This window comes from Denticeps clupeoides, chromosome 18 (genome assembly GCF_900700375.1).
Source record: "Denticeps clupeoides chromosome 18, fDenClu1.1, whole genome shotgun sequence".
Taxonomy (NCBI): Eukaryota; Metazoa; Chordata; class Actinopteri; order Clupeiformes; family Denticipitidae; genus Denticeps; species Denticeps clupeoides.
Window position 1 is genome coordinate 12,785,140 of NC_041724.1, and position 25,289 is coordinate 12,810,428.

The window sequence follows — 25,289 nt, forward strand, 5'->3', positions numbered from 1 at the left end:
TCTGCTGTCAGTCCCGAACTGGAGGCCGGCGGCAGGCCACCGCCCCCTGATCTCCACCATCAACACACACCCTATTCCCGATTCGGCTGTCACTCCCCACCTTCGGCTGCTCTGTCGACTCTTCTAAAGTATTTCTAGTGTGCGTGCTTTTTCATTTATTTATTTTTTTTAGAGGGGGAGGGGGGCGCTTTATCAGCATCAGGATCCCCCAGTAGCCTTTCAACTAAACAAACAGGGGACTGGAGCCTCGGCCCAGACCCCAGGGACCGTCGGGGATTAGGCTCTCATCCTTCACCCCGGCAGAGCTGCGGAATCCGCTGCAGCTTCTACAAAGGCTGGCTTAATTGGAGACTGTTGCACAGAGTCCCAGGCAGCCGCGAGCCAGAGGGAGAGAGAGTTGCCCACGCCGGAGAGAGACCCGGCAACGGCAGAGGCGCCCCGCGAAGGCAGGAAGGTAAGGATCGTCCGTGCCTTTCTCGCGCATGTTACTCCCTGTTGGTGAAGTGCGAGCTGCAGATGAATGGAGCTCCAGCGTCAGGGGACGTTTGTCTACACGCCGGGCCGGGCGCACAGACGGTACATGCTGTTGCCATGGCAAAATGCCCTAGGTTTTCTTGGCGGTTAAAGTCTCCAGCGTGAGCCTGAAACATGCTGCTGGCATTTACAACACAGTGTGAGTGTGTGTGAGTGTGTGTGTGTGTCAGTGTGTGTGTGTGTGTGGGTCGGGGGGATGTTTGTGATACAAACAGTCATTTGTCTTGAACTGTAACACTTCATTGTGAATGCCTGAAAGTGACGGTGAGCGTTACGACAGACAAACGTTTGGCTCAGAGGGGCACGTACACGTTTTACCATGAAAACCGGCGCATGTTTACGTTCTCACTGAGGGGAGCGCGCCTAATGAGCTGCAGTGCCAACGTTCCAGACACACAGGGGCTGGGGGTCAGGGGTCGGGCTGGAGCAACAGCCTAGATGATGATGCACAGAGCCGTGTTTGGGGTCAAGATTTCCTGTCGTTGAACAAATTTGGAACTCAATCAGCAGCAGATTACCTATGGTTTATTTCTATAGCATAATTTCAGATGTAGAGAAACAGAAATTAGTTTGAAAAGTTTGAAAACTGTTTAGATTGCACTAAGGTAAATACAAACACTTCATATTTAACTTCCTGCTATTTTTGTGTCCCAGCTCGCCAGTATTTTACTCTGAAAGCTGGGGTGCACTCATCACCCTTGATCTGGCAACATGGGCTGGTAGTATTCTAGTGGGTAACACACTTGCCTATGAACCAGAAGACCAAGGTTTCAAATCCCACTTACTACCATTGTGTCCCTGAGCCAGACACTTAACCCTAAGTTGCTCCAGGGGGGGGACTGTCCCTATAACTACTGGTTGTGCGTCTGCTAAATGCTGTAAATGTAATTGTATACTAAATTGGCAACATATCTCTTAATTAGGGTTTTATTGGTTTGACAGTCACTTCATGCAAATGTGTGCATTATCCATGGCGGACAAAAAATACACTTGTATTTTCAAATTTTATTACAAGAAAACATTAGACATAATTAAAAAATCCAAGTGACTGTTATATGACAGTAATATGTAAAACTCTAAAGTGTAATGGAAGGGATGTGAAAGTTTATTTATGAGTTTCTGTGCCAAGGGTTGCAAAGTGATGTGTCCGTCTTCTGCCTTACTGGAAGGACCTCTGTATGTCACTCTTTTCATGATGTTAATATACAGACCCCCATATGTCTGAATGACTTGTGACTCGTGTATGTGCGTATGTGGGGAAAGAGATGTTTAGTAGCTGAATGAGGCTGTATTAAACCTCAATGGGTGAGAACTGCAGCGGCGTGTCCGTCATTGCATACAGACAGAGTGATCTTGTTTTGATGAAGATCTGCTCAGTGACTTACATAAGATTTAGTGTTTTAATTCTGCATATTTTCTACAGAATTTAATAGTAACAAGGAAAACAGACAAAGGAAAAGAATAATAAAAAAAAGAATGATCCAAGTTCTAGAAGAGTCTTTTGGGAGGTCTCAGGGGACTGCTCTGATAGGAAGCTTATTCAATTTTGCCGGGAACTTGTGGGCATAGCTGCATAAGAACTCAGGAATCTCTAGTTCTGGCTAGGACTCACTCCGTGTCATCAGCTGTTCCCCCCCCTCTGCTCTGAGGCACACCAAAAAAAAAGTGCTTTAAATTAGGTCCATACGCCCAGTCTTAAACATCTGCCCTCTCTCTGAACTGCTGCTTCGTACTGATCTCAGATCAGTCTGCTGCAGTCTGGAAGTACAGTGTTGCTGGCTGTCTGGGTCCTTTTGTGGTACTTCAGGAATTTACATGGTATTACATGTTAACGACAGTTTATTAACGCAGTAAGCACATATCATATGGTAACTATTTGAAGAGGTAATACAACACCTACTGGAGCTCTACTGATTTACAGGATATGACTGAAAAAAAATGGAAGAACCCAATACATTGAGAACATTTCTCATCATTTAGGATAAAGCAGGGCAACTTTATACTTCAGTTGGACTCTTTGGACTGTATAGTTAACCATTCTGTGCATTTATTTTGTGTATAATATAAAATTATATAAAGTAGGGACCTGTAGGACTTCTAATTGAAGATCTATTAGATGATGTGCACAAGGCCACAGCAGCAGAGAGCAGGGTATGGGCAGAGCCAGCACAGTAATTAAAGTGTTACGGTTGGAAGAAGGTACTTATCAGGAGCTTGAATAGTCCTGTGTGGGGACATTGTGCCCATAAGCCACCACGAGCAGCCCTGGTCCAATGTCCAATGTTCTCGAACGTTACTGAAATCAGACAAGAGTCACTAACAAAAAATGCATTTTTTTCCCCAAATTATGATGGATGGAAAGACTGATGATTATATGCAGGAACAGTTCTACCAAGAGTGAGTTATGATGTGTGTGTGTGTGTGTGTATGTCCGTGTGTGTGTTGTGCGTGTATGTCTGTGTCTGTGTGTGTGTATCAGAGGGTCAAGGCCCAGATGAAAATGTGGAGGAGATGATAATAGACACCACAAGATGCTGCATTTTGGCAGCGACACTCAGAGTTAACTATGTCTGTCAGATATGTTTAAAATCAAACACAAGGCTGAGCTTTCACTACACACACACACACACACACACACACACACACACACACAGAGACATGCATATTTGTGTAAATGTCTTCTGATTCTCACAGGACAGGAGTTTGTTGAGGTGAGATGGCTGAAAGAGGGTGTGGAGGGAGAATAGCTCTGTGTGTTTGTGTAGGTGGAGAGCTTTTATCCTCTGACTTTACATCCTCTGTCTTGTGCCTGACTTTGCAGCAGCTGAATCTGATCTGATCTCCGCTCTGACTGGCGCTGTACACAATGCAGCAAATGTTTCACCTCAGAGAACGCTCCTCTTATTACAGATTTTATTCCGTTGTTTAAAACATGACTCCGGCCGCCTGTGTCTGTGATGGGTGACTGCTGGGTCTAGAGCCACAAGCCACATCAGAGTTGCTCCCACATCTGAGACCCCTCCATCACCCCAGCTTTTCAGGAGGCACTGTACAGCTGTGGTAAAGATCCTTTTCGGAAATCAAGATCAACCCAACTTACTTTTGTCAGCAAGACTTAAACAGACGTCACTGCTTCCTGTACAGAGGCTGAACTCATGTATAACACACGCTAATTCATCCCACACTCTACATGCTCACTCACTCAGTTACTCCATCCCTCACTCACTCTCTCACTCACTCACTTACTTCATCCCTCACTCACTCTCTCACTCACTCACTTACTTCATCCCTCACTCACTCTCTCACTCACTCCATCACTCACTCTCTCACTCACTCACTTACTTCATCCCTGACTCACTCTCTCACTCACTCACTCACTCACTCACTCACTCCATAACTCACTCTCTCACTCACTCACTTCATCCCTCACTCACTCACTCTCTCACTCACTCCATCACTCACTCTCTCACTCACTCACTCACTCTCTCACTCACTCACTCCATCACTCACTCACTCACTCTCTCACTCACTCACTCACTCACTCACTCTCTCACTCACTCACTCCATCCCTCACTCACTCTCTCACTCACTCACTTACTCCATCCCTCACTCACTCACTCACTCATCCCTCACTCACTCCACCCCTCAATCTCTCTCACTCTCTCACTCACTCACTCACTCCACCCCTCTCTCTCTCTCTCTCTCTCTCTCACTCACTCACTCACTCCATCTCTCACTCACTCACTCACTCACTCACTCACTCACTCACTCCACCCCTCAGTCTCTCTCGCTCACTCACTCCATTCCTCACTCAGTATCATACAGAGATCTAAAGCAGCTAAATGAACAACATCTCTGTGGAATTAGTGCAATTAATGCACTTGCTTTTAGGTGGGAAATGTAAATGCATTTCATCAGACTTCACTGTGAGATGCCTTTAAGACATTTAAATATTGATGAAATGATGAAACGAATTGTACAGTGCCAGGTTTATACTACTTGGATTCATTACAGAATCGCGGTTAATGGAGCAGATCAGGACGTCATCTTTTCTGGTGCCGTTTCAACACTCGCCGCGCCAATGGGAAACAATGCATGGAATTTAAAAAGTTGCTGCTCATGCCAAGTTTTGGCACAAAATAAATGTGGCTCTCCCCTCTCAGCTGCAAAGGCTCATTCCCAGTAAATGTGCAGCATGTTTTATATTTATTCCATGTATAAAACACATTGTATCCTACTAAAAAATTGATTTCTGGCACATTGGATTGGATTTCTGGTCCTTTTTTATCTGATGAATATCCTAAAACACTGAATATAATGATTTTTTCTGAAAACTACTTATGGCATCTATAAAAAAAATATCACACAATGCAAGTTTTGTTTTTTGTTTTTGCAATTTCTTATTGTGCGATGAATTTTATTTGGTATAGTTATATATTAATATATACCATATATATATATATATACACTACAGGCCAAAAGTTTGGACACACCATCTCATTCAATGTGTTTTCTTTATTTTCATGACCATTTACGTTGGTAGATTCTCACTGAAGGCATCAAAACTATGAATGAACACATGTGGAGTTATGTACTTAACAAAAAAAAAGGTGAAATAACTGAAAACATGTTTAATATTCTAGTTTCTAGTTGCTCTGATTACTGCTTTGCACACTGTTTGGTATTCTCTCGATGAGCTTCAAGAGCTCGTCACCTGAAATGCTTTTAGATAATAGATAACAATACCAAATATATATATATATATATATATATATATATATATATATATATATATATATATATATATATATATATATATATTTGTGTCTGGGTTTTATGTATCGGCGGAGGGAGTGTAAAAGAACTTTGTTTTGCAATTGTTCATCCAGCCTCTGACCCGCTGTCTGAAATTTGTCAGTAAACATGTGCAATATGTCAGAGTAATGCAAACACACACACACACACACACACACACAAAGTCATCCAAACACAGGAACCCATCAAAGACAAATGCTGCACTTAAAACGTGGGCTTTGTGTTTGTGGGTTTTTGGGATGTGGGGGTTTGTTGCTCCTCCACACAGGCAGCGGACCAGTCTGTCCCAGGGGGGAGGGGGGTGAGGAGGAAGAGGCATTTATTTTTACAGGGGCAGAAGTGATGACTTTTCCCATCGGCTCTGGTGAAGTCCGACAGTCGCCAGATCCCGCAGGCTGAGATACGCCTGCAGCCCAGATGGCACGAGCCCTGCTAACAAGAGCCTGTTTCAACCTCTGTGTACAGTCAACTTCACGTGTTTTTGTATTCACCGCGTGTGCAAGTGAACCCCCCCCCCGCCCCCCAGTCTTAGTTGTCCAATTGGAGGGAAGTTATTGGAATTTCATGGTGGTGTGGTGACACTGACTAAGACGTCCAAGTTGTGGGCTCATCTCCTCTTGAGTAAAAATTCCAGCCTGTATGATAGCACTCTGATAACGTTTCTGTATGTGTGGCCGAGTTCCATAAATACATGAGTGTTGATAGAAGTCACAATAATGGCTGCCCCTTGCCCCAAATGAATTTTTAAGCCAACCTGGGTTGTCTTCAATGTTGTCCTGAGTCCCTTCGCTCTCAGAATTAAGGTGATCTCTCACAAGCACTTTGCACTGACCTGCTGGCCTGCTCCACTCTGAAGCGACACGTACTGCAGAGGCACCATAACAATGAAAAAGCTCACTACTGTCAATCCAATCATTTCTTTGAGAGACGAATGGCAGATTAAAAGTCACGAACTCTGAAACGTATTGTGATGTCATTTCCCGTCATAAGGGGTTGATGTTGCAGAAGCACTAAAGTGAAGTGAAAGGATTGTCACTTGTGATACACAGCATCACAGCATGCGGCGCACACAGTGAAATTTGTCCTCTGCATTTAACCCATCACCCTGAGTGAGCAGTGGGCAGCCATGACAGGCGCCCGGGGAGCAGTGTGTGGGGACGGTGCTTTGCTCAGTGGCACCTCAGTGGCACCTTGGCGGATCGGGATTCGAACCGGCAACCTTCTGATTACGGGGCCGCTTCCTTAACCGCCAGGCCACCACTGCCCCGTAAAGAGTCGCATCATAACACAGTTGAGAACAGCCTTCCTGTTAGTTGTTGGTTAGTGGGGGTGCAGGTGCTTGTTGACAGGCTGAGTTGTGGTGGTTTGTGGTGGTGAGGACGCTGTGTTTGTCGCTCGTTTGTGGACTGCAGTGTCACTGCCGGCCATGGCGGGTTGTGTGTGCGCCATGCGACTTGTTTCACGTTGCGCTGGGCTCTGTGGTCTTGGCAGTGATGTGCACCCCGCCCTCACACCCACGTGAGGGTGCTGCATTTCTCCCAGCGCAGGAAGTCCGACCTTCTCCAGCTGTGTGTGTAAGTGTGTGTGTGTGTGTGTGTGTGAAGTGAGAGAGAGAGAGGGAGAGAGAGAGGCAGACATTGGAAAAGGTTTCTTTTTTACTACTTCAGAGCTGTGAGCTGATGGTTTTCTTTGTGTGTGTGTGTGTGTGTGTGTGTGAGAGAGAGAGACATAGAGGAAGAGAGAGATGTTGTTAATGGGATTTATTCTCTCTCCTTGGACCTTATCCCTGCCAGATGTTGAAACATAAACAAAAAGTATTTTATATTAATATTCCTCAGGGACACAAAGCCAAGTGTGTGCTTGCAAACACAAACACACACACACATGGTGTTTCTCACCATCAGAGAATGACTGAGACAGTCTGTGTGACACTTCAGAGTGTGTCAGAAAGAGACACTGGGAAAGGGGTCATATAGGCAGGAGATTCCCACCATTCTGCAGAACACATAAAAACCACATGACCCTGCACCCTGACCCAGACTGACATGACTGCAACATCACCGACGACATACGTCTACTCACTACTGTTCAAAATGGCAGCAATGTCTCTTGAAGATGGAATATCTGCATACATGTAGAGAGGAACAATTAGTCTTGAGTTCCTTAGGAATTAACTCCGTCATGTCGCTTTAAATGATTCATGAATCAGAAAACATCAAATAATGTAGCCATGATATATAGACAAATGTTGTATTTATAATTTGCTGTACTACACAACATTCTGTTTTATGTATTTTATTCTGGCAAGAAACGTTTTGGTCAGTGTTCAGCTTGCCTGTGTAGATTAATTGGTTGGGATAGGCCCTGCTCATCAGAAAAGCTATTCATATAAATCATTATAAAAAAAAAAAAAAAATCATCATCATATAACGGACAATAACATTCAACTGTGTGCACTTGGCTAAGGATTGTGTTTTCATTTTAATTTGGTTCTTTTTTTATGCAGTGTGTGTAGAGCATGTAAGAAGTTGCAGAGTTGCAGCTTGTTGAAAAGTGCTTAGTTCCTCTTGCATGAACACAACACTGCCTCTGTTGACGAGTGTTGATGTGTGTGTACGTCATGCCGGGCGCAGTTTCTGTCCCCAGCTCCATGTGGCAAGTGGCATTTGTCCAGCCAGGTCCTGTTGTGGTGCAAATGTGTGCCGGTGGTGGTGCTTTGTCCATCCGAGGGCCCGGCTCTTCAGCATTGTGTGTGGATGTGCAGGTGGCCGAGCGTCAGTAGTAGTGTTGTTTGGGTCGCCGCGTGCGACACGTTGGCCTGCTCTCCATGGCGTTTCTCTGGGAGAGCTGAAAGGACGAGTCGTTGGAGGTCTGGCTGGACCTGAAGAACTACGGACCATCTCCAACGTCAGCTGTTTTCATTGACTCTTGCCCCCCTCCCCAGTCTGAGCTCTATTTAGCTTTTGTCTATCCCTAAAACCTGAAATGTCTAGAGGAATCAGTGCTCTGCCAAGTTGGCTTCTCCACCACTAGGCTCACCCGGTTTACTCTGCCAACTCTTCGTGGTGTGCAGTGCTCTCCACAAATACAGATCAAGTTCTGGGTGCATTTTCACAGTATTTTTCAGACCAAATGCATACCAGTAGGTCTGATGGTGACGCGAAGATTTATGACTTGATCCCAATAATTTACTCTTGCAGCAATTTTCTTATTTATGTTTGTTTTGACATTTTGACAGTGTGGTTGGGGAATTACGTGTGTTTTACTGCACACCGCAGAACCTCAGATCCATGAATATGACGTTAAGGCGTAGACCATAACCAGGAACACATAAAACACTTAAAATTATTGCTGGTGAACAGTCCATATTCAGTCTGAACGGGTGTGCAATTTTATATTAGCATTTCTTATTGTTTTAGAACCAACCATGCATGATTAAAACCAACATGATTAACATAGATCAACATGATTAACATAGATTAACATGTTTAGACACATATATATTATATTTAACATGTTTTTATGTATTTACACTCCAAAATGCAATTCAATGTACATGACAAATGTTATCCCAAGTGTGTAGCAGAATAGCCTTATGGGTAAACACGACCCCCCCAATTCCTCCATTTAGATCAGGGATCATGGGAAAGTTGTCCTTTGCGTTCTGGGAATATGAAAAAAAAGTTCTGATGCTGTTCCCCACCCCTGATCCCAGCCCGGCCCCCCAGTGCCGCTTCCAGCGTCAGCACTGCCGCATGAGAAAGTTTTTCGGTGTTTGCGAAACGTGCGTGGGAGGAGATGAGTGTGTAGGAGTGGAGCTGGACACGTTTAGCAGCGGAAACAACTGACCTGGGACACATTAGAATAATCAGCACAGCGATGAATTCAATCCAGAACTTCCTGTCTCCCTGACGTTGCAGTCGGAGTTGTCCTCCTCCGTGAAGTCATATCTTAACAGCACAGTCCCGGGCAGTTCTGACTAGAAGGTGACACGCTGTAAAGCATCAGGGTTTAACGATCCTGAACAATCAAAAAGCGTTTTAAAATCTCACTTCATCATTATGATGGATGACTTTTTTTTTTTTCTCTCTCCCCATTAATTCCCTGCAAGGGCTGGAGCGTCTCCCCGCCCACTTCCTTTGCCCTCGTCCTCTCCCCTCCCCTACTAATGTTTTTCCTCCCTCACTCATTTTCCCAGCCTCTGTTTAGGTCTGTTTAGGGCTGTATAGGGCTGTGATCTGCTCCTAAATGTTTCCAGACTTGGACCACTGAAGCACCTACTGCTCACGCCATCCTTCCATGCGTCCTTCCAGTTCCACCCACTCTACATGCACCGATGTTCTTCTTTTTCTCTACCCTCCCTCCCTCGTTCTTTTTCTTCCTTGCTGTCAGTGGTCAGATCAGTCATGGCACTGTGACCTTGGATCACCAGCTGTGACCTCTCTGACCTATCGTTCCTTAATTAGACACATTGGAAGCCCAGAGATGTTTTTGAGGAGACCGACGAATGATGGCCAACCCAGAGATGTTGTTGTCAATAAAGAAACCAGATTCTTTTTCAGCGGATTAGGTTACATCTCATTAAGGCAGCAATGAGAGGCTGTCCCTCTGTCCTACCAAGCTGGTCTTTAAACTCAGATCAATTCTAAGATTTCAGTCTCACAATGAATCTAATCATGCTTTGCAATCATTTTGAGTTGGTTCTCATTTCTTTTTAAGAAAGCTAGAATATGGTTGATAGACATGATTTCACAGCAGAGCAGAACCAGAACCAGAGATTCACACTGACATGTTTGGTTCTTGATGGAAACAAAGGCTAAATTAGAGTGAGATAAAGCTGTGTTCATATCTGGTGAAGCGTGGTGCAGCGCCAGCGCTGTTTTGAGCTGATTCTGGGTCAAGCGCTATGACTGGAAGAACTGCCTGTTCTGTGTTCTGGGTTTGCCAGCCATGTCCACACCCCAGTGTACTTCATGTGCCGGGGCTTGGCACAAACACTTCCAAGATTAGTGGTTTGAAACGCTCTGCGCTGTACCGCAGGAGCTCATTATGCCACATATCTGTCCAAAATAGAAATGGCTAAATGAACAAATGCTCTTGGTGTTAAGTGTACACCTCTTGAAACGCCTTAACACAGAGGAGGGCTTTGCATTAATAAATAAAAGCGCAATCAACTAAACCTCCATCCTTTTACATTTACAGCATTTTTATCACCAATCACATTTTTATCACCTTTTATGACCAATCATGATTGTCTTTGCATGGAAGCTTTCAGTGAGGGATTCAAAAGTTGCATTTATGTATATATGGAATTCAGCGGACACACTTATCCAGAGTGAGTTACAATCAGTAGTGACAGGGACAGTCTCCCTGGAGACACTCAGGGTTAAGTGTCTTGTTCTTAGTGGTCGTCTGTTTCATGTGCATAATTGGTTTCATGTATAATCCTTTAGAATGCTTCCTTTTTGATTAGTTTGCAACGTGAACTCAAGTTTGTGCTGAGGATCCATGTTATCGCAACATGTGTGAGCTATGCTGAACATCTGACCTTCCATACAAAGATAATAGCATGGTCAGTGTCACAGATGTTCTTGAATAAGATTAATGACATAGAAATAGGGCAGAATGAGAAATCCATCTACTTTTTAAATCGGAACGTCCAGGAGCTTCCCTGTGAGCTCAGCATTTTGGAATCTATGTAGATAATGTAGATCAGTACTGTCAGTGATCTGCAGTGATTCATTGAAGCACATATTTCCCTGAGTGGGCTGGGGAGGTGATACCACTTGGTCCTGATGACTACTAAAGCAATCATGTTAACAAAGCCAAGCTGAAGCCTTGAAAAAGAAAAGAAAAAAAATGAACCGCAACAATTATTCTCCAAGTGAGGAAATATTTGTGCAATGATGTCTCTGATAATGTTGAGAACTTTGTGCTTACAGTCCTACTCAATGTGTATCTACAGAACAAGAAGTGCTGTATCCATGACGACCATCAGGAGGAGTATGTATTGCCTCATGGTGTCTGTGGCAGGTAAGATGAACATGCACAATCATCACTTGGTTTATTGTTGATGTTTATGAGTGTAATCTGATATTTATGATAATTGCTAATATTTTTCTTATGAATGTTAAATGGATGGTTGAGATGTTCTCCATGGAATTATCTTGTTGGTCTCATGTTGTGCTTCTTAGTTCTACTGCAGTCTTTCCATGGTGGCATTGGTCTTCAGATCACACCAGGGGACCCTTATGTGGTCCTTGCTGCCGGCACGTCCTACTCCCTCAACTGTTCGAGTTCAGGCACAGTGACCTGGAACTACAGACGTCTGGAGAACATTCCACCATTCCAAGTGCTGAACATAAAGGAGAACTTTGCTGTTCTATTGCTGGAGAATGTGACATGGAGGAGCACTGGTGTGTACGTCTGTTCAGAGGAGGAATCAAATAATAGACAGGAAGTGGCTGTCTTTGTGCCGGGTGAGAAGCCCTCCATTAATTCATTAGCCACATCATTCAGTTATTATATTTCATGTCTACTCACTGCACGTAATCTTGTTTGTCTGTCACTCAGATCCAGATTCATGGTTTCTGGAGAACGACCATAACATTGTCACCAAGATCAACTACAAAGGCACCATCCCATGTCTGGTGACAAACCCCCTCATTGCTGTTACCTTAGTACCTCAAAACATGGAGACATCAGTTTTTGGCCACTACAACCCCACTGAGGGCTTCACAGGCATCATTGAGGATGAGGAGTACTTCTGCAGAGGGGAGCTGAATGGCAAGGTGAAAGAATCCAAGTCCTTCAGGACTTACAACATCCACGGTATGGCTCTTAGGCTACTTTTATATATATATGTTACAGCTCTGCATTGGATTAAAATGCAACAAGTCCCCAGAAAGAGGTAAAACAACGCTTTCTTGTTACTCCATCACACCCACTCACAGTGGCGGAAGTGTTCAGCACCTACCTCAACGCCTCAAGGACGACGCTGAAGCAGGGCGAGAGTGTGAGCATCATGTGCACCGTCCATGGAACAGAGCTCGTCCACTTCTCCTGGGATTTTCCGAACAAAGATGTGAGTGGGCCGAACACATTTTGTTTTGTTTTCCCTTTATTCCCGTAAGCCCAGCAATCCTCCCCTCTCCCCTAATCACCTCAAGATGTGCCGTTCCCTCTTCCGGCTCAGCGCTGACAGAGTTTTAGGCTACAGCGTACGTTTGTGTATTTGTGCTATCTTGTATTTACACACTTGTGAGGACCTAATGTTTTAGCAGTTATGGATCTGGATGCTAGGGATACAGGAAGCATTTTACAATTTTTTGCATTTTATATGTTGTGTATGAGTGTCATTGAAATGTACCATTTCAGAGAGACTCCAGTGAGACTCACATGCTTTAATAAGCATACACATACAAAACACACATGAAACAAACTGATGAAATATTTCAGCATGACGAAAACATGACACCTTTCAAAAGGGGGCAGTTGAGGTGCAGACAGAGGATCTGGTGCGGGGGAGCGTCTACTCCAACCTCACCATCTCCAGGGCCACACTGGAGGACTCGGGGTCCTATGTCTGCTTCGTGCACAACAGCATCCTGGATGAGATTCAGTCTTCTGACATCAACATCACAGTGCTGGGTGAGTGAAGGATCTGGTAATCAATTGATATCATCAATAATTAACAACAATTAACTTAAATACCAATCTGACACTGTCATTTTGTTTTATATTGTATTAGGTGACAGGTCACTTGGCTATTGAAATTTCCAGACTTTCCATTCTATACAAAGGGTATTCAAAACTGGGTATTTGAATCCCTACAGCAATATTTTATTACCTTTCTGCTGCATGTGCAAGGTGCAGACACCCATACAAAATGCACAGAGTAGCTGTTCACTGTGAATGCTGGATGCTGGGGTCCCTTCTGTCACAGTCCTCAGTCCTTTAAACCTGCACATGGCACACAGTCCCAAACTGGCAACCATGTTGGGTGAAGGGTTCAATAGAGGACTCAGTTACCATAGCAGTGGGTATTCTTTAGCTATTCTGAAGGAAGGAAGGGAAGAAAATAAAGAAAGAAAGAGATCTCTTGGCCAAAGCTTAGATTTCTTAAAAGTAGTTTTGTATATGTGTGTCTAGTCTTCCAGTAATCACAGGTTTTATTTTCTACCCATGTATTCTTGTCATATACTTCATCCTTGCAATGTCATCATCTCTCAGTGTTGCTGGTTTGGGTCAGACCAGGATGGTTTTCTAAGACTTTCCATGAATAGAACTGACGCTAAGACACCTTTACTAAAACATAGTATGGAGTCATGACCACATATGGTTGTGTATTTAGATCTAATTCTAAAACCTTAGCCTGACCAGTGTTTATAGTGTTTGTTAACACTACAGGAATCAGCATTATTAGATCTAAAATACATAAAATAAATAAATCATAGTGATGTATAGTCAGAACAGTCCAGCAATTTGCAATATTGCAATTTATTTTTTTCCAATACCAGGTGTGAAATGCAATCTATTATTTAAAGGCAACACTCTTAAATGTTTTTTTCTTTACAGCATTGCAAAACGTGCAATGTTCTGCTCAAATTTGTACTTTCCAAATTTGTTTTCTTCCCTTATCAAAAACAAGACCGTAATCTTCTCCTTAGTCCAGTCATGAGACCTGTAAATGTGACTATTTGTGACTAGAGTATTTCCATTACAGTTTTGTGAAATGATAAGCTTGCATGAAATTCCACATCATGTATAAAAAGGTTTTTTAAGTCAAACCTTTTTTTTCCAACTCACTCACTCAATATGCTTAACCTCTGAATCCAGATCAGGGTTATGACTTCAAGAGACCATCCTGCAACACTGGGTGCAGGGCGGGTGCCATCCATCCCTATTATACTTAATTAATGAAGTGCATAGAAAGGGTCCTGTTAAAGTGTTAAACTATTATTATGTCTGAATATTAAAAAAAGCTTAAGCACACATGATGAAAACAGTTCCATCTATGACCTAACTGTAGGCTTTGTGGGTGTAGATTTCTGTAATTGGGACAGGACCAAAAGGGTCAATATGCAGAACTGTATTTAACGAGCCAATCACAATGTGAGAGTCGAATAAATTATGGAATTCTGTGTGTCCTGTCACCCAGAGCGAGGCTACGTGGAAGCCCTGTCTCCCCTGGCACAGAACACCTCTGCCCAGTTACAGAGCACAGTGGAGCTAAGGGTGGTGGTGGATGCATATCCTCACCCTCAGGTCCAGTGGAGAAGAGACGGGGTTGGCCTCAGCCCCAATAAAGATAACATTGTCACCCTGCGACAGGAGAGTGAGACCAGGTACACGTCTTTCAAGCTTGTCACCCCCTATCGAAGCAGTACAGAATTGCAGAAGTAAAACAACAAGCTCTTTGCTCTGTCTGCAGGTACATCAGCACGCTGACACTGGTGCGCATCCGCATGGACCAGAGAGGCATCTACTCTGCCCACGTTGCCAACGGAGATGACACAAAGGAGATAACCTTTGACCTGGAAGTCAGAGGTGAGCTATCAGTAGTGTGTATATCACAGAAGAAGGGTAGGGTTTGCAATGACTCTGATGATGGGAGAACCACCACTAAGTCATTGGCCTATCCGGTACTTAATCTAAATGACTTCCAGAACACACTGATTCATTCCTTTCTCAATTATTGGTGAGATTAGTACTTGGAAGGGTAAAGGGTGGGAGAAATGATCAAGGCAACCCCCTGTAAACATTTTGTATCAGACTTTGGTCACACTGTCTCTAGCCTCAACCAAAGAGAACACTGGATTCAGGAATGCAGTGTCAAGGATGGTCAGCGACCTCTCATATGACACTGACCTTCTGTCACGTTAGATCTTTCACTGACCCTCTGGCTGAGATGAGCCTGTTTGTTTTTATGGGATTTCCTGCCTACAATCTTCAAAATGTGTTGGAAGTTTAGTCACAACCAATCCTAATGATACGATTGCAGTTCAATTCATTATTATTTTCATTATTATTTATTTCTACTTGTCTTCAGCCAGACAAGTGATGATGCATCTATGTTCCCCCTCCATCCCTCCAGTTCCCCCTCAGATCACTGAGCTCTCTGATCACGCTTTGCCTGGGCAGAAGCATGCTGTCATCTGTGTGTCAGAGGGCGTTCCCTCACCCACCATCCAGTGGTACAGCTGTGACATCATGGAGAGGTGAGTCAATATTTTCATCTTATCATATTCTTACTAATGTCATTACCATGGTCATGACCTTCTGCATGGTTCATTGCTGCATTTCTGTTGACCATATATAATAAAATATTTCATTATTACACTGCTGTGTTCTGTTCAGTAGGGGGCAGGCTTTAGCTGTGAGCGCGCTTCATGTCTGTGGGTACACGTGTGCTTGTCTGCATGCCTTATTGTGCATCTTGTGTGTGTTCCTGCAGGTGTGACAACATCAGCATACTGGTTCCAGTGGCAGTGGACTCGGAGAGTGCAAGCATAGAGACAACTGTGACCTATGACCCCTCTCGGTGCACACACCAGACACACAGTCAGCTGACTTTCCACCGGCCGCAGTTGCTGACTGTTCACTGTGAAGCCCAGAATGTCCTCGCCAGCACTGGACAGAACATCAAACTTGTGTCCAAGAGTACGTAGCCCTACTAATTGACAAGTGTAGGATTGGGACTTGAAGATGTGTGTGTGTGTGTTTCGATTTCTGATCTCTATATGTCTATTGAACTACATATTCTAAAGTAGAATGCAATAATACAGCAGGTTCTGAATTCATGTATGACCATGTTGTTAAATGCATGTGTTTGTGTGTGTTTGTGTGTGTGTGTGTGTGTGTGTGGGGGGGGGGGGGGGGTCTTCAGCACTCTTCTCTCAGGTGGCAGTGTTAGCTGCTGTTCTAGCACTGGTGGTCATCGCTATTATCGCCATAATCATCCTCATCGCTGTCTGGAGGAAGGTGTGTTGCTTCGCCTGGTTTCTCCCTGCATCCCTATAGTATAGTATGGTATTCAGTTTAGTTGTCATTTTTTTATATGAACTTAATTTTACAAAGATTACTTTTGGGTTTGCTTTTTAGGTTCGCAAAATATATTTAATGTACAGCATTAAAAATGCATTTTAATAAGAAAAGTGGCCTGCTCTGCCTCTTGTTTGTGGTAGAAGCCGAGGTACGAGATCAGATGGAAGGTCATAGAGTCTGTGAGCCTGGATGGACATGAGTACATCTATGTTGATCCTGTTCACTTGCCTTATGACCTGACCTGGGAGATGCCAAGAGACAGCCTGGTCTTGGGTATGATGGACTGTCTAACTGAATTTGCACTTCTGAATTACTGTTTGTTGAATCTGTAGAACTATATTTACATGAGAATAATGCTGACTTTTTAAATGGTTTCTGTGGTGTTGCAGGGCGAACTCTGGGGTCTGGAGCTTTCGGGCGGGTTGTTGAAGCAACAGCTTATGGTCTCACCCATTCCCAGTCGTCAACAAAAGTGGCTGTAAAGATGCTCAAATGCAAGTTAAAACTATCTTATACTCTTGCACACTGGATTGATTAACACATTCTAGAATGTCTATTAAATTTCTGTATATTTGATGTGTCTTTAAAATGCCTACATTGGTGGGCCATGAGCTGCCCCCAGCGCTAAGAGGAACTAGCAGTGTAAATGTAATATATGTTACAGTACCAGGTTCAATCCCCATTTACTACCATTGTGTCCCTGAGCAAGACGCTTAACCCTGAGCGTCACCAGGTGGATCTGTAAAAGGGCGTCAGTGTAAATTTAATTTGATTATATATAGCCACCAAGGGTTGCTCTGGCACTGTTTCTGGTGAAAACTGACATATTCCGGCCTTGCTAAAGAACTAGGCGGAGTAATCCTGCCCTCCTAAGTAAAGCGTTTGAGGACCACTGTAAACACAGCATGCTGGTTACCTGGATGAGTTTGTAATTTGGATTATTATTGTATTTCAGCAACAGCTCGAAGGAGTGAAACCCAGGCGCTCATGTCAGAGTTGAAGATTATGAGTCACCTGGGACCCCACCTCAACATTGTCAACTTGCTGGGTGCCTGCACCAAACAAGGTGAGTCCGAAACACTGTATGCACGAGTGTACACAAACACACGTGTTCTTCGGAGATACTGAGTGTAACAGAATCACCTGGGAACCAGAAGACCACAACGTCCTAAGTTCAAACCCTACTTTTTACCATTGTGTTCCTGAGCCAGAGACTTAACCCTGAGTGTCTCCAGGGGGACTGTGCCTGTAACCACACAGAAAACAACAATGGCTCACCCCTAATATTTTAGCATTGCTGTAATGTGAATAAACCAAACAAACCTGCTGGCAGTAGCATTATAGTACAAAGAACTAAAATAGGACAATTTACTCCTTATAAATTATACAGCTTAATTTAAAAGGACAAGCGAATATTTATTCAACTACTGCAATAAACACTGCAATTTTTCAGTGTATTTTTTCTGGATAAGGATGTCTGATAAATGCTGTAAATGTTGTTGTGTCAGGACCACTATACCTGGTGACAGAGTATTGTCGGTATGGAGATCTGGTGGACTACCTGCACAGGAACAAGCACACGTTGCTACAGTACTATGCTGACAAAAACCGCTTGGAGGCAGAAATCTGTCGCAATGGAGCCATAGAGCCAACAGAAAAAGGGTGAGGACCACCAACATCTGTCTTTATTTTGTGGCTTGAATTATTTTCTAAATCCTTTAATTCTATTTCTAGCTGTGCACATTTTTGTGTATATTAACTTTAAATACGCAAGGTGTTATTAACTTTAAATATGTGGAAACCTTTCCTAGCTACGTGTCATTTGGCAGCGAGTGTGACGGTGGCTACATGGACATGAGCAAAGACGAGCCAAGCCAGTACGTTCCCATGCAGGAGCAGAACGACACCATCAAATACGCCGACATCCAGCCCTCAGCCTACGATTCACCCTACCAGCAAGACCTCTACCAGGAACAAGGTAACCCGCCGAGGGGTCTGTGGGCTGCTAGCCTGAGCATAGCTCTTCTCCTCTGGCCTTCTGGATCAACTCCAGAAGCAGATTTATGGAAGAACCCAAAGAATGTACGGCAAAATAAGGTCAAGGTTGACTTCACCTGCACCGGTCACACTGCAGAAAGGATTATTATGCTTTACTTTTAGACGATTTTGTCCTGCAAGCGAGACAGAAAGGATGTTACGATAATAATCAGTGTGTAGAATCTATTTGTGTGTTCAGGTCCTGCAGTAAATGTTGAGGTGAGCGTGTTTAGGTCTGGCTGTAAATGTTTATGTGGTACAGGTGGAGAGCAGATGTTTTGGAGATGGACTAAAGGGTTCACCTCTTTTGGTTCAAATGGAGATAAATAGATTTAACCCCCCCTTTCCTTTCCTTCCTGACAATGCAATGCTATTGCCGTGCTGCCCCCAACTGGTGACAACAACTGTGACAACCTACAGGACAATTATATTAAATAAAAAATATATTATTAGTGTTCTTATTGTTTGACTTACTTTCATGTATTTTAGGTCACAGTGTGGACCACTCTCTGGTCATCAGTGACTCCTCCATCCTCAGCTATACTGACCTGGTCGGCTTCAGTTACCAAGTTGCCAAGGGCATGGAGTTCCTGGCATCCAAAAATGTGCGTAACTCCAAAGCGTGATACTCTGATGAACTGATGAACTCAGTTTTGAGGCTCCACATGTTACATTTAACAAGCTTAAGTGCTGACAGGGTTGGTGGGTTGAGGTGCATTTTGAATTAACATAAGATACATTCTTTCTTTTCAAATAAGTTTTACGCTTTAACTTGAGATTGTAATCAGAAACATTTAAAATAAAGCTACATTTTTTCAGATTTTACACACTTCAAAGCTGCAAGCCTTTGAACTGATGACAGCATTTCATATTCTTGCATATTGTTCAGTCATGATAATTGATTTTATACTGGAGTTTCATCCAGCTTCTATGGTAAATAAGGTACAGAGGTCAAATGTGACTGAAGAAAAAATACCATAGCCTCCACTCTTTTGGCCGGGCAGTGTATACTTCAACACGAAACATTTAATTTGCTCCCTCTATCTTATAAAAAAATCAGCTTATGCATCATTGCTGTGTATTAAATGTACTAAATTTGCCAAACGCTGTGCCCTGGTCTCCCTTGGACAGTGTGTGCATCGGGACCTGGCAGCAAGAAATGTACTGATCTGCGAGGGGAAGCTGGTGAAGATCTGTGACTTTGGCCTGGCCAGAGACATCATGCACGACTCCAACTACATCTCCAAAGGCAGTGTGAGTTAAATTCATGATATCTTGCCATATTGAATTTTGCTGCATAAGCACGCTCAGTAATAATGGCATGTATGTTTAATCTATGGCTATGCAATTTGTTGTGAATAGTACAGAAATAGCAGTGCTCACGCTTCAATAAAAGTATTTATTTATTTATTCAGTGACACTCTTTGAATGCAAGTTCTGCGCATTGTTGGTTTGTAGACATTCTTGCCGCTTAAGTGGATGGCCCCAGAGAGCATCTTCCATAATCTCTACACCACTCTGAGTGATGTCTGGTCATTTGGCATCCTTCTGTGGGAGATCTTCACTCTGGGTAAGTATCTGTCAGACAGACACTCAGTGCATCCAATTTGTAATATGACCTGCTTTACACGTTTTGGCATTAAGGTGGAACTCCATATCCAGACCTTCCCATGAACGAGCTCTTCTACAACGCATTAAAGCGAGGCTACCGCATGGCCAAACCCGCCCATGCCTCAGACGAGATGTAAGATGTTGATGTTGTAGATGTATGGGGAATGCTTGCTAATATTGCAGTGTGTTGCTGATGGGGTAAACAATGTCCTGTTGTTGACCCGTAGATATGAAGTGATGAAGAAATGCTGGGAGGAGAAGTATGAGAAAAGACCCGAGTTTCCCTTCCTGGTGCAAACAATGGGAAACATGCTGACTGACAGCTATAAGAAGGTCACTCATCCTTTACTTCTTCTTTCACTGGCGGGGATAAACCATTTTTTCTTTGACAGTTCTGCACAAAAACTATATATTGTGTCTTTGGATGAAAACCTGGTAAAAAAAAAATCAAGTGAGGCTTGATTTGAACCACTGGCAAGAATATTTTAATTTAATGACCGAATTTTATTAACTATGAGACACAGTCTCCACTAGATCTTTGAAGGTGCTGTGGTAACCTGTACAAAGGCATCAGTAGCAGATCTTGCAAGTGCTGTGAGGGGGTATCTCAGAGGATCGGACTTTTTTCTTCCAGTGCATCCCACAGATGCATGCTCAGTTGGACTGAGAGCTAGAGAGGCCAAGTCAGCACCTTAAACTTGCTGTTGTGTTATGTTGTCTTTATGTTACATTCTTGGACCATGTCTGCCATGTAGCATGGTGCTTTATCCTGCAGAAAGAGGACACAGCCAACAGAGAATGCAAAATCCATACAATAAATTAATATAATAAATAAAATGTAGAATTCTCTGTACATAACAGAATACTATATGTTTACCTTAACAAATGCATCATTAAAAAAAAGTGAAAATCTTGACACTTTTGGATAAATGAAAATAAATGGCACGATGGCCGTAAACATATAAACAGTTGACTGAAAAACACTGACCACATGGGAAACAACATTAATGCAGGACCCGGGGGTGTGGGAGAGACTAACATATTAAGGATCCTGTTCACTACCTCACAGACATGGGTGTTCACACATGTGAATCTTTTCCAGTAGTGTATAAAATATCAAGTTTTATACACTATAGGCAGTGACTGTACAAGCTTTCATAACATGTGTGAGGTTATGAGGATGCTTTTCGAACCGGAATCATGTCTCCCTTTTTTCTCAACAGACCTACAACCAGGTGAATGAGAACTTCTTCCAGAGTGCCCACCCAGCAGTGATTCGCTGCAAACCCAGGCTGTCCTTACCATTCCCAGGCTTCCCACCTGTCCGCTCTACCCCTCCGAACCCAGATCCAACAGTGCCACCATATAATGAGTATATCATCCCCATCCCGGATCCAAAACCCGAGGATGGTGGACAGGACTCGCCCTTGCTGACGGAAAGTCCCTCCAGGTAGAATCGGACTTCCTTCCCTGCTCAGACAAACGATAACCACAAGGCGGGCAGACATCATGACACATATCCTCTGGTCCATCTGTGGGGTTTAGTCAGAGGGGCACACTTCTCCCTGTCCTTTCAAACCAGGGTTTACTCAGACGGGTCCACTTCTGTTCTGTTCTCGGCTTTCAACTCAAGATGTGCGCATAAATAAAGGCAGCCTGATGAGCTCATGCGGCCACAAACGTGCCAAGTGAGGTAATACCCTGAAAATAAGGATGCCAGATGCCGCCTTTATGTGCTGTCAGAGTTCAGAGAACATGAATGGTTAATCAAAGTCAAATTTTACTAATGGGAGCTCGGTGATGCCATAGTAAAAACATCCAGAATGGCACACATGGCAATTCTAATTTTGCTGCGTTAAAAGATACATTCTATCCAAGTCAATTTCATCCAAAGAAAGCTAGTGAGTCAATGTAATAGTACAATTGTACAGAATGGTTAACTAGATAGCCAGCTAGTCACTGTAGTTTTCAAGACAAAAGTCCCAAAAATGTTTTGGCAGACATGTGAATGTTTTGATACACAGCAAGCAAAGTTCACAGAATGAAATGTCCTCTGTATTTTTACCCATCATCCTTAGTGAGCAGTGGGCAGCCACGAAAGGTGCCCGGGGAGTGTATAGTCATAAATGTGTGTATAGTCATTCATAGAGACGAAAATCCAAAAAAAAAAAACTATAATTTTATTATTTAAGTAATGGTAAGTAATTAAATATAAATTAGACAGCATTTTACTAATATAACTTTGATCTGTTTCATCTCATGTATTTTTATTTTTCCCCACAATAGTTGTTGGGTTACCCTCCTGACTGCTTGTTCCTATAACTGCATTCTTCCGTGTCCAAAAGTGCCTCCAGGAATCATAATAAGTAATATTAGCCATTTCAAACGTGAAAACCGTAATATTTTTAGCTTTATGAAGAATTTTAGAGCTACCCATATAAACTGAGTCATCCATTAGCCAACTGTAGTCTGTTTCCCATATATTAACCAAACACTGTCTTTATTAATAACATTTTTGTTATTAAAAAAAATGCTGTTTTTAAGTTCCTCAACCTAAATTCTGATAAAAGTGAAGTAGATGTAGAGCTGCAGATGATTATTTTTTCAAAGGAGTATGAATCCTGATTACAAAAAAAACCCTTTAAATTATGAAATTTACTATTATGGAAAATACTATTTCTAATGAAGACAAGAAAATTAACCACACACTTTCTAGATAATCGGATTGTTTTGCTCTGTGTACGCTTCTACCGCTACGTACTCTGTGCTACAGTGCCCTCTACGGGCAAAGGTCAGCCTCTACTCTCAAACCATGAGTGCGGAGTCCTGTTTTACAACTTTACAACTCATCTGTGGTTCTCCATTTTCCTGCGTAGCTCCCTGGCCTCTGATGATGAGACCATCTCCCTGGAAGCCCCGGTCATCATTGCAGAAGAAGAGCAGCTCATTCCTGAGTGTGAAGATGAAACCATCCTGTCGACCACTCCAAATGTGGAGGAGAGTTTTCTGTAGAGGTTTGACATTCTGAGGTCCTGTTTTCACTTACATGTGGTACAGACTGTGGTGGAGTGAGTGTGGAATGCACTGATGTTCGCTTCACTATGCCTCCGATGAGAAGCGCCATAAAGAAAATATTGATCTGCTTGATCAATGTTGAACTGTTATGTGTGATTAATTAAAAAAAAAAAAAAAAAAAAAAGATTGCTGAAATCTGAATATCTTTTGGGTTCAGTGTGCAAAATGTGATGATTGCAATGGTATTAGTCGATGATTATTGAGGCGTTGTGGTATTTGGCACAAACATCTCTCAAAAGTATGTGTTCACTTATGCAAGATCCCCAATTGATTATAGTGTTTGGAAAATGTTGCTGTTAATTAGCTATTATGAACACTTTCAGGGCTATGGAGTCATTTTCTCTTGGTCCCTCGTATGACTAAAACTGTTTGTGACTCCTTTATTGTTATTTTTTAACCCATGAATGGGATTGATCCCTTCACACATTGACAGCTGCATCGAGTCACCACAAAGCACAAACCACAGTTTATTAAAAATAATAATAAAATAGTATTCACTTCTTGTTGAAAACGCTAGTAATAAAAATGTGCACTTTATGTTTTTTTTTTTTTCTATACTGTGGGTTTTTAAGTGTTGTGTCCTTTTGCTGTCTTTCATAATTTTCTTTTGGTTTTTTATTTATGATAAAGATGATTCCACATAGAAGATAAAAACATGACTTTTACACAGATGTATTCACAGTGTTGTGTAGCCACAGTTTCAAATTAGTACCAATTAAATTTTCATAATGCTTGTCACAGTGTCATTAATATGTTTCAGTTTTATTATAAGCAATAATTAAAAATAAATCAAAACTTTTCAGCTACAAAAATGTTTATATTTCCAAGTACCGTCATTATGAATAATAAAAAAAAATCCTGACACAAATCTTATTAATTTTTACTGTCACACTGTCAAGTATTGATAGTAACTGTGATACATTAAACATGTTAAGAAGAAAAACTGACGGCATAAAAAAACTAAGTGAATATTATCAATTATCTCTATATGAAGCCTGAATGCTAAATGGTTTCTAACGTGGTCTTTAATGATGTTTGCCCATATTACGTATTGACCAGTACAGGTTTAAAATCATGTACAGTGAGGAAGTAGCATGCATGAGAGCTGTCAATCTTCAGGCTCCTCCCATTTTAATTATCATTAAATACTGTGTTCTGGATGACAGAAATGTTTTAATAACATCTTATTTTTACTTAGTAGATCAAGTTTTATGTTGATGCGCCAGCCTAGCAAACTCATCACACCTATGACCTGATGCACTGTGATATTTCATAAGATATTTTGTACAAATGTTGTAGTTTTGTGTAGTTTTACACACCACATTCAGTCAACAGTTATTATCATTGTATTTCATTTATGGTCATTTTATTTTTCCTGTAAATTTCATTTTGTATATTTGTGTGAATTATAATTTTGTCATTATAATTATAATTTTGTCAAGCACATTTTGCTGCTTTTTGAATGTAACAGCTTTCTGTAGCCTTGAAAAATGATACTGACTTTGGGATCACTTTAAATTCACAGGCACTAAGATTGCAAAAAAAAAAAAAAAAAAAACGGGGACCAATACTTAATTACAATTATTTTTTCTTTTAATTGATTTATTCTTTTTCTTGTTCTCTTTCATTAACCACTCATTTGAATGCAGAAAACTCAATCTGAGCCAGCATATGTCTCTTATTTTTTTCATCTTGTTTTTTTAACCATGAAAAATGAACTTAATGTACTGGAGCGTAGCAAAGCGCATACGTCACACAGGATGCCATTTATTGTCGCACAGTGCTTCACACCACTAAAGTCTATATAGAATTAATCACACAATATGGTACCAAAGTTTTGTTTTGTATTTTTTTTCTTTTTTATAAAATATATTCATATATATTTTGTATTTTAAGTGCCTGCTGTAAAATAAAATATTACAATAGAGCATTTCTGTCATCTATTTTTTTCTCTGTAGCTCTTACTGTAGATAACTTCATTAAGCCTGGAGAATTTCACACCACACGGTCTCTTCAGATACATTAGCCATGCTATCTTCATTACTAATATTCAAGAAATTCTCGTAAAGGTTTTTGGAGTCAGAGGAATTGATTAACTGTTCCCATCATGCCCAGGGCAGACACAGATGGGGACGAACCAGTGCTTCTTTGTTTAGGAGGAATCGTTGCCT

General features: G+C 42.2%; 1 protein-coding gene across 1 annotated transcript; it reads left to right on the forward strand.

Annotated features, from left to right (window-relative positions):
- Positions 1-25,046, forward strand: pdgfrb (platelet-derived growth factor receptor, beta polypeptide). The gene is made up of 23 exons (XM_028959740.1): positions 1-454; positions 11,315-11,382; positions 11,544-11,828; positions 11,923-12,180; positions 12,303-12,433; positions 12,837-12,999; positions 14,510-14,696; positions 14,783-14,898; positions 15,446-15,569; positions 15,806-16,011; positions 16,238-16,332; positions 16,536-16,668; positions 16,785-16,889; positions 17,351-17,461; positions 17,904-18,057; positions 18,207-18,373; positions 18,922-19,037; positions 19,564-19,686; positions 19,891-20,002; positions 20,077-20,176; positions 20,271-20,376; positions 21,267-21,493; positions 22,920-25,046. Exons 2-23 carry the CDS (start codon positions 11,334-11,336, stop codon positions 23,053-23,055), a joined length of 3,204 nt encoding a protein of 1,067 aa, XP_028815573.1. The 5' UTR covers positions 1-454; positions 11,315-11,333; the 3' UTR covers positions 23,056-25,046.
- Positions 25,047-25,289: the final 243 nt, after the last annotated feature.

What these genes read in the sequence shown, in the direction of transcription:
- pdgfrb (XM_028959740.1), top strand. Translation starts at nt 11,334, where the DNA reads ATGACGACCATCAGGAGGAGTATGTATTGCCTCATGGTGTCTGTGGCA. An exon ending in AGTGGCTGTCTTTGTGCCGG is followed by an intron (nt 11,829 to 11,922) that starts GTGAGAAGCCCT and finishes TCTGTCACTCAG; the next exon opens with ATCCAGATTCATGGTTTCTG. An exon ending in GGGATTTTCCGAACAAAGAT is followed by an intron (nt 12,434 to 12,836) that starts GTGAGTGGGCCG and finishes ACCTTTCAAAAG; the next exon opens with GGGGCAGTTGAGGTGCAGAC.